The sequence below is a fragment of the Helianthus annuus genome, chromosome 17 (genome assembly GCF_002127325.2).
Source record: "Helianthus annuus cultivar XRQ/B chromosome 17, HanXRQr2.0-SUNRISE, whole genome shotgun sequence".
NCBI classification, from domain to species: Eukaryota; Viridiplantae; Streptophyta; class Magnoliopsida; order Asterales; family Asteraceae; genus Helianthus; species Helianthus annuus.
In genome coordinates, this window is record NC_035449.2 from 8,695,140 (window position 1) to 8,704,066 (window position 8,927).

Here is an 8,927-nt window from a genome sequence, read left to right on the forward strand (position 1 = left end):
TCCTTGTATTATTTTAGGTGTATCTTTTGTATAAAACCAAAAAATATATAAAAAAATACACTACGCATACGGACTTCAACTGTAGCCCGTGCTACGGCTCACATACCTCTAATTCCGCCCCTGATAGACACCACACATTTGTTAATAACATATAATTCTATTTAATGTGTGATTTGAAGTGTTAAGTGTCATTTATTTAATAATAATAACAAATATTCATCAATGAAAATATATGAATCAATAAAAAAATAGGTTAGGCAATTGAATTTTAAATGAATAAAGTTTAAAATAAGTTGCTATTAAACTCTACCAACTATTAGACTTTAGTGTATGTAACTTGGTATAAGACTATGGGGTATAGGGCTTGGGTTGGGGTGGGGGTTGGCTGAAAACGCCCAAGCCACCACCTCGGGTGGGCTTGGGTTGGGGCGTGACCCTTGGGGCTTGAGTTTGAAGCCGGGTGTGGGGCGGGCTAGCGATCTGATGTGGCGGCCTCCTATTCGCTTTGTTGGTCATATCATAGCGGGTGTTTGAATTTTAAATCGTAACCGTTTGGCCAAGCCAAGCGGTCACCCCAACCCCCAACAGTCAACATCCCCTATAAATACAACCCCAACTCCACCGGCTACCCCAACCCAAACCATCGCTGTCCACCGCTACCCCAACCAAAACCCACTTGATCCCACGAACCCGCTACCCAACCCGAAGAAGATGGCCTCTTGGACCCATGAAGAAGAGTTAGCTCTTGTCACAAGCGTCGTTGACGCAATGAAGGGGCGACAACCCGGTCAAACACGATATTGGCCGGAAGCCTTTGCAAGCTACCGACATAACGTCGGACATGACCGGCACAACTTAAACGCGTGCCAACAAAAATGGCGCGAGCTACGGCCGAAGCTTGATCGTTTCAAGGCCTATTACGAAGCCGTTCCGAGCGGTGAGTTAATCCACGAGGACCGGGTGGCGGTGGTGAACATTGAGTTTCGATGCAAGGAGCGAAAGGCGTTCGAAAAGCTCGCGCTTTTTGAAATTTACCTAACGCTCTAGGTTTTTTTTTTTTTTTTGTAATTTTTAGGTTTTTTTATTTCGTAATCGTTTTTAGGTTTTTTATTTTATTTTGTAATCGTTTTAAGAATTTAATAAAATTTTAGGCTTTTTTTACTGTTATGTGTATTTTTTTAATTTTTTGTAATTTTTTTTAATAAACTGCCAAGCCAGACACGTCATACCCCAACCCAAGCCCCAACCCAAACCCCGCCATACTCCACGGATACGTCACTCAGCGGTGGAGGGCTCGAACTCCACGTATCAACTCATGCCCCCACCCTAAGCCCGACCATACTGTGTAAAGTTTCATTGCTTTTGGTTTAGTCATTAATATTTTAAAGCCGAAAACTTAGCATATGCGACCCAACTAAGTAGTTTATTGGGCTTGTAGTGTTTTGACCTCCGTTTCTAAAATCTAAATGTTTTAAATCAAGTCATTGAAAGCTTCATTTTTATATTGTTTACAATCAAAATACTTCAGCATCTCAGTTATGCAAGCAAACATATCCAAACAAAAGAGCAATAGCAATTAGAATATAGTCATCACTTGTGTACTCAAAAGGTTAATTAAGAAGTTACGATCTCCTAAGACGATGGCTACAATGTTGTAGCAAGTTCATGGCAGCACACACTTAAATGTCTTCGCTTCTCGTCAAAATACATCTTCATTAAATCAGTCATTAGATTCATGACAATGTCAGCCTCTGCCCACAAAGTAGAAATTGATGGTTGAATGGTAGCCCTGTTCGATGCAGGCAACGTTCTCAGTAATTTTAAAATCTCGTTCAACTTTGAAATGACGCCAGAAGGCTTTTCTTCCCTTTTCTCAACCCGCTCGCTCAAAATTTTCCAACACCAATGGACATTCCAATCGGCAACGATAACTTTATCAACTTGCGCCTTCCTTTGTTCATAAATCTTTGCCATTATGGTCTCTATATTAGATCTCACCCGCTGTAGCAGCGCCATTAACTTTGTAGTAAGATTTTGTGCCAACCTGGTGTTTTTTATAGCTCTAACATCCTGCAGTGTTTTCATGAAACCATAACAATACAATACTCACAGTTTGTGCCATAAATCTCCAAATTTGATATCATATAGAAATGTATTGTTTTCTTAAAAATCCATAAACCTGAAGGCATAGCAAGTTTCTCAGCTGAAAGATAGGTGTATAAAAGTTTCTACTACAAAATTCAACTTACAAACAAACATTTAAAACAAATATATAAAATCGCTTGCCACATCTTTTTAATAAGATAGAGCAACAAGTATGATGCATGGCAAATAACAACAGAGTTCATAGTGTAATAAAATACCTCACGTGAAACCATTGTGACGATGGCACCTGGAGAAGCATCTAAGAGATAGCGTTTGAGTTCTGCAGACATCTTTCCGCTTTTGTGTTTTTCCACCCTCGAATGTTCACTTGTTGGATATATCTTTAAACTCCTTAAGTTCACAAATGGAGAAGGTGGATGCGACATTAATTCCACGGACGAAGAAAGTTGCTGCACAAATTTTTTTAACGTAAAATGTGTACATACAAAAAATAGGGATCCCAATTTCTGCTAATAAGTCAAATTTACTTATTTAGAGAACCATCATAACATTGGACAGAACAAAATAAACACTAAAATATTTCTTAGATTGAAACCATTATAAGATGCACAAGATAAATACTACCAATTACCTCAACAATTTCCAAGTTAAGTGTAAGAGACTTGACATTGTGAAGTTGTGGAAGCAGATGTAGAACTTCATGAGCATCTTTTGGACTGGATACGCAAATATCTGCCTTCTCCAAAGAAAGGAAACCGTTTGTATAAAGTTGCAAGTGATCATATCCTCTATAGAGCAAGAACACAAGGTCGGGTGCATATATCTGATATTGACGGTCGCGTGCATACCTTGGATAATACTGAGAGTCACTTTTCATAGTGAGATTTTTGAGTTGAGGTGAAACAATATTGAAGACCTTTACACCCCCACGAATACTTTCAAGTGTAAGATTAGAGAGTAGAGGAAGACAAATACTTAAAACCTTGACTCCCATATAGCAGCTTTTTATGGTGAGACTCTTTAAGTTGGGACACTTGGAGAAAAGATCAATGCACTTATCAGTTGTTTCATCACAACACAAATGAACATCATGGAGGTACAAAGTTGTTAAGGCTGGGAACTCCCAAGTAGATGGTGCTTTAACCACATATGTTCTAAGGTACGGTGTAGCTGAGACGTGTTCCTTTGTCACACTAAGATGTTTAAGAGACTGAGAACTAGAGAGAAAATGAGGGAATTCAACACCATATTTGTCAAACAAGCATGCAACATTCAATTGTTGAATATTGTGAGAGAATGCATACTCCATAATCTGTTGGACAAACACATCGACATCCTGATTATCCTCTCCATGAAAACTAAGTTTGACAGAAGACACTTTTGTTTGATTATTGCGGCTAGAGAAAAAATGTGTGATAAATTTGGAGAACTTGTGCGGGTGATAGATTTTTTCCCTTGAGAAATTGAGATAAGGCATTGAAGTCCAAATAAACCTCCATCTAGATGACAAAACACTCGTTTGAACAACATATTCTATGCCAATAAAAGCGAGGATTTTGTAGATAAGATCATCCGGCAAGCTGCTTAGTCTATCTTCTTCTACATTCTTTTTCCCATTGCTAGAATCCATTCTCTACCTTGATACAAATATGCATTCATATATAAGCTAGATCCTTTTCTGTTACATTCACATGCATGTTTAGTAAACCATCATAATCATCATGACTTCTCCTTCGAGTCCAAAAGCGTCAATATGATAGAACCGTGACCATTGTTAAAAATACTACGGATACAAGTGGTTACATAAAAACGCCAACAAAGGTTGATAGTAATTAGCAAGAAAGCCCCCAAACCAGGTCGATTTTCCGTAGAGAAATCTTTATCATTTAAAAGATCTTAAAAATTCAGCTTTGTATATGTTGTAATTTTTTGGCTTTTGCCCATTTGGGGCGCGTTTGTAAGTATTGCCTCTTGCCCAATTGGGTCGGTGACGTGTTTCAATGAAGTTAAATTTTCATAAAAAAAAATCTTAAAATGCGTGTCTATTAAGTTAATTTAAATTACCAGCAATAAATACTTTAAAAGTGTATGCCTTGACTTTTTACTGGTGTTACAGGAAGCAAGCTAGACACAACAAATAAGTTTTTATGATATCACGCATAGCTAATCTTTAACAAAATAACAACCCAACATGACAACAAGATTACTTTGTGCATGCATGCAAAGGAAGAGATTTACAAGACTTCAATGCAAGCTAATTAAGCTTCACGGATGAAAGCATGAAAGTGATGACATTTCATTTAAAAAAGACCTGTGGATCAGTGATCATGGGCGAAACTTTTAAGGGGCGGGAGGGGGCGGCCGATCCCCCGAACTTTTCACCCAGTAGTGGATACTATGTAGTTTTCGTAGAATTTTTTTGGTATATATGTTTTCGACTCCCAGTTTTACTGAAATTTTTATGTCCGGTGACTCCCCCATCGGTCGGAAATCTCAAGCTTCGCCACTGACAACTAACAGTGATCGTTACTTGAAAAAAAGATTGAAACCTTAGTTAGCAACTGTGTAGATCTGGCTGGTGATATATTTCTATCTTTACTAGGTTTTATGCCTAAGAAAGACGATTCTTGATGAAATAAAAAAAAAAAGAGAAAATCAACCAAGAAAGGATTATTATAAATTTATAATAGTAAAAAACTACAAAGAACAACAGTTTATGTATGAGATGCTCCCTCACCTCAAAAATTACCAGCAAATCGAAGGGCAGACGGACGGAGGCGATCTAATGCTTAGAAGAGATATAAATGAAATAACTAGGTTTTGCTTAAATATTCCTTGTTCAACACAAATCAATCGGGTTCTAAGCCCAAACCGGTTTAGGTTGGCTTAAAGATGGGCAAAAGCGGTTTTTGAAATAATTTAGTTCGGGTTTGACCGGTTTCAAAATATAGGTTTGCCGTTTGCAATCCACCGTCCGGGTCAGCTCCAAAGCAGTTTCACTATCAGTTTCTATATGGGTTAAAAACCGGTTCCAATTCCCAAACCGGTTTATCGTTCACCTCTACTTTTCCCTGGTCTCAAGCATAATATTTTACTCGTATTTATTTTGAATTTTATATATCAATTATTAATTTTAATAATATGAACTTTTTAAAATGATTTATATTTATATTTATTAATTAATTCGAATCCAATCAACTCAGATTCAAACTTTAAAGTTGAAATTCAATTCGCTTCGTGTTTAAATTTAAACTTTGCTTTTAAGTTTCATTGTTTTTGGATTAGACTTTAATATTTTAGTGTTATGTTTCGGTCTCCTGACACTTCTCCGTTTCCAAATATTTTTTATGAACGGCTGTGTATCGGTCGGAACCATGAACCAGGCCGTATTTCAAGCTCTTTCAAGGTAAACCATAAACCAGACCGTATCTCACCTTGAATATCTTCATTTGATATCGAAATCGAAAAAACGTTAAATTTTTCTAAAATTTACACTATCGCCGGAGCGTAAAGGGGTAGCGGGGCTACCCCTGTTATAAAGCTAGGCCCACCCCTATGTATATAATACGGTTTTGTGCCAACTTGGTGTTTCGCGTAGCTCTAATCTCCTGCAGTGTTTCCATGATAAGATTTAAAGAAACGATAATAATACTAGTCGCTTATGTCACAGATCTTCAGACTATAAGATAGATGTGGCCCTGGTAGTTCAGTTTAAAATATAGCAGAAGCACCAACGTTTTATAAAACTTAGTGCATAGCTAAACTAATTTCATATAGAACTATCAGAGCACAAGGATCTAAACATTATACCAATTGCTTGCCATAATAATCTATATAACATAGAGCAACAATAAGTAATAAAATACCTCGCGTGTAACCATTGTAAAGGTGGCACCTGAAGAACCATCTAGCAGATAGCTTTTGACTTCTGCAGACATCTTCACACTATCATGTTCTGGCACCTCTTCTCTTGCTGGATGAATCTTTAAACTCTTTAAGTTAACAAATGGAGAAGGTTGACGTGACATTAGTTCCACAGATGAAGAAAGAAGCTGCACAAAAAGAAATCAAAGAAAATACGTATAAAAGAAAAGCAATAGCTAACACAATCATCATAACTTTATAGCCTAGTGGCATCTTGAGGGTGGGATAAGGCTTCGGGACCAATAGGTCTTGGTTCGATTCCTACAAAGGGGGGGGGGGGGGGGGGGTGTTCCCATAATTATTGGGTTTCCTCCTGAATTGGTGTATAGGCATTATGCCTAGTAGAGATGGATATGATCGGGTGGTTCCGCTCGTGGCACGATGATACTCCAGTGGTACGTCAGTGATCCAAATTTGCCGTTCAAAAAAAAAACGACAATCATCATAATGATGAGTACATAAGATAAACACTACCAATTACCTCAACAATTTCCAAGTTAAGTGTAAGAGACTTGACACTGTGAAGATGTTGAAGCAAACGTAAAACTTGATGAGCATCTTTTGGACTGGATACACAAATATCCGCCTTCTCCAAAGAAAGGAAACCGTTTGTATAAAGTTGTAAGTGATCATATCCACTATAAAGCAAGAACACAAGGTCAGGTGCAGATATCAAATACTCATGGTCGCGCACGAAAGAACCTCTTATAGTGAGATTTTTGAGTTGAGGTGCAACAATACCGAAAACCTCCACATTCCCACCAACACTTTCAAGTGTAAGATTAGAAAGTAGAGGAGGACGAATACGTATGCCCGTGATTCCATATATATAGCAACCTTTCAAGGTGAGACTCTTCAAGTTGGCACACTTGGAAAATAGATCAATGCACTCAACAGGGTTTTCATCACAACAAAAAGTAACATCATGGAGATACAATGTTGTTAAGGCAGGGAGCTCCAAAATAGATGTTGCTTTAAAAGCATATGAAAAAGGATGTCTCCAACGGTACACTGTTAAAGGGAAACGTTCCTTTGTCACACTAAGATGCTTAAGAGACCGAGAGCTAGAGAGAAAAAGAGGGAATTTAACATTGTCATTGTCGAACACACATGCAACATTCAGTTTTTGGATATTGTGAGAGAATGCGTACTTCATAATTTGTTCGGCAATCACATAAGCATCCTCTCCGTGAAAACTAAGCTTGACAGAAGACACTTCGGCTTGATTATTGCGGCCAGAGAGAACATGTGTAACAAATTCAGAGAAGTTGGGCATCCCATGGAAATCATTCCTTGAGAAATTGAGATAAGGCATTGAAGTCCAGATAAACCTCCATCTAGATGACAAAACACTCGTTTGAATTGCTTGTTTGATCCCAATAAAAGAGAGGATTTTATGGATAAGCTCATCTGGCAAGCCACTTAGTCTATCTTCGTCTTCTACATTCATTCTCTTTTTACCATGGCTAGAATCCATTCTTTCCCCACTCTACCTTTATACAAACACGCATTCATATATACGTTACATTTACAGGCATGTTTTATATACCACAATCATCATCATCTTGACTTCTCCTTGGACTCCAAAAGCTGCAATTTGATAAAATGCAACAATCAGTGCATGTTAAGAAAACCATTGATACAAGTGGTTACATAAGAAACGCCTACGAAGGTTGATAGTTTACCCTAGAGAAATCTTTGCGGTTTAAAAGATCTTAAAATGCTGTGTCTAATCTCAAAGTAATTAATTCCTTATTGACCGGTCTGGTCCGTCTGGATGTATACACAGAAATCTTTCTCATTAAGATAGTAAATAAACATATAGATACAATTCCAGCTGTAGCATCAGTTTATTACCTATATGTTTCACCATCTTCATATCAAATGAACAAGCCAACATGTATGAAACAAACTCAAAGACAATAAGACCTCAATGCAGACTATTGAGCTTGATGAATGAAAACAGTATAGTGCTGACATTTAAGAAACGATTATTTATATTAAAAAAATAAAATAAAATAAAAAAGACTAGAAGCAACAGATATTGAGTTACTCCCTCACCTCCGTAGAAGTAAGTGTTCCAAGCTGAAAACTTGCAAAAGGGGCGCGAGCGATCGGTGGTTAGATGGAGCAGAACCAGCAATACGACGATGCCACGACGGTAGCGGAAGGGATTGGCAGCAGCGGAGGAGATGATTTAGTAGGCTAGGTCAAAATGCGTATGGCTCAGTTTTCTTTTTTTTTTCTTTCAATTTTTTAAGGTAGTAAAAAAAACCATTAGGCAGTCACCCCCTTCCAGCCCAGTTGGTTCCCAATTGGTTGGTTGGGCCGGTTCCTCCTTGGAGGTCACCGGTTTGACTCTCGGCTGCAGCGTATTGGGGGTCGCCCCAATAATGGATCGTGTCCTACCGAGACATGGTTCGCTCCGGAGGGCAACCCGGTTTTACCCAGCGAGTCTCTCGTGTGAGGGCAATATGGTTTCCGGGCGAAGGTCAGTCAGAGCGGCAACCGAGGCCCGATAGAACATCGCGTCTAAGAATGCTGAGCTGACGGGTAACCGTCCTTGACGGGGACCCGGTGAGGCAGTGACCAATGGTCCATGTACACATTGAAAGTCACCCTTTAAAAAAAACCATTAGGCCATCGGTAGTCATAAACTTTGTTGGCGTTATGCGACACGTGTCGTGCCACGTCACACAGGGGTTTTATGGGGCGTTATATCACTAGAGTCCGTAGTCATAAAGCCCCTACTCATTATTACCTAATTATTAATTTTCAATTTTATTAATTAATTATAAAAACCCTATGCTCTTTTTTGATTGGCCAAAGGTTGAAAACCAAAGACATACAGTGCCGCTATATGCATGGCGCCACCCACCAAAAAAGCCCCCCGTAAC

General features: G+C 38.5%; 1 protein-coding gene across 3 annotated transcripts; it reads right to left on the reverse strand.

The window, feature by feature from the left end:
- Positions 1–1,551: 1,551 nt before the first annotated feature.
- LOC110925661 (F-box protein At4g22280) lies at positions 1,552–8,228 on the reverse strand. Of its 3 annotated transcripts, none has more exons than XM_035986651.1 (4): positions 5,973–6,085; positions 2,738–3,784; positions 2,364–2,555; positions 1,552–2,070 (listed from the first exon to the last, which is right to left on the reverse strand). In XM_035986651.1, the coding sequence occupies exons 2-4, from the start codon at positions 3,734–3,736 to the stop codon at positions 1,645–1,647; spliced, it is 1,617 nt and encodes a 538-aa protein (XP_035842544.1). In that variant the 5' UTR covers positions 3,737–3,784; positions 5,973–6,085; the 3' UTR covers positions 1,552–1,644. The 3 variants fall into 3 exon arrangements, with proteins under 3 accessions (XP_035842544.1, XP_022025244.1, XP_022023415.1); XM_022167723.2 differs by lacking the exons at positions 1,552–2,070; positions 2,364–2,555; positions 2,738–3,784 and adding exons at positions 5,346–5,714; positions 6,512–7,620; positions 8,092–8,228 and having other exon boundaries at positions 5,973–6,158; XM_022169552.2 differs by lacking the exon at positions 5,973–6,085 and having other exon boundaries at positions 2,738–5,197.
- Positions 8,229–8,927: the final 699 nt, after the last annotated feature.

Coding starts and splice junctions, on each gene's coding strand:
- LOC110925661 (XM_035986651.1), bottom strand. CDS start 3,736: ATGGATTCTAGCAATGGGAAAAAGAATGTAGAAGAAGATAGACTAAGC. Junction 2,556..2,737: donor TTAACTTGGAAATTGTTGAG/GTAATTGGTAGT, acceptor AAATTTGTGCAG/CAACTTTCTTCGTCCGTGGA. Junction 2,071..2,363: donor TCACAATGGTTTCACGTGAG/GTATTTTATTAC, acceptor AAAACACTGCAG/GATGTTAGAGCTATAAAAAA.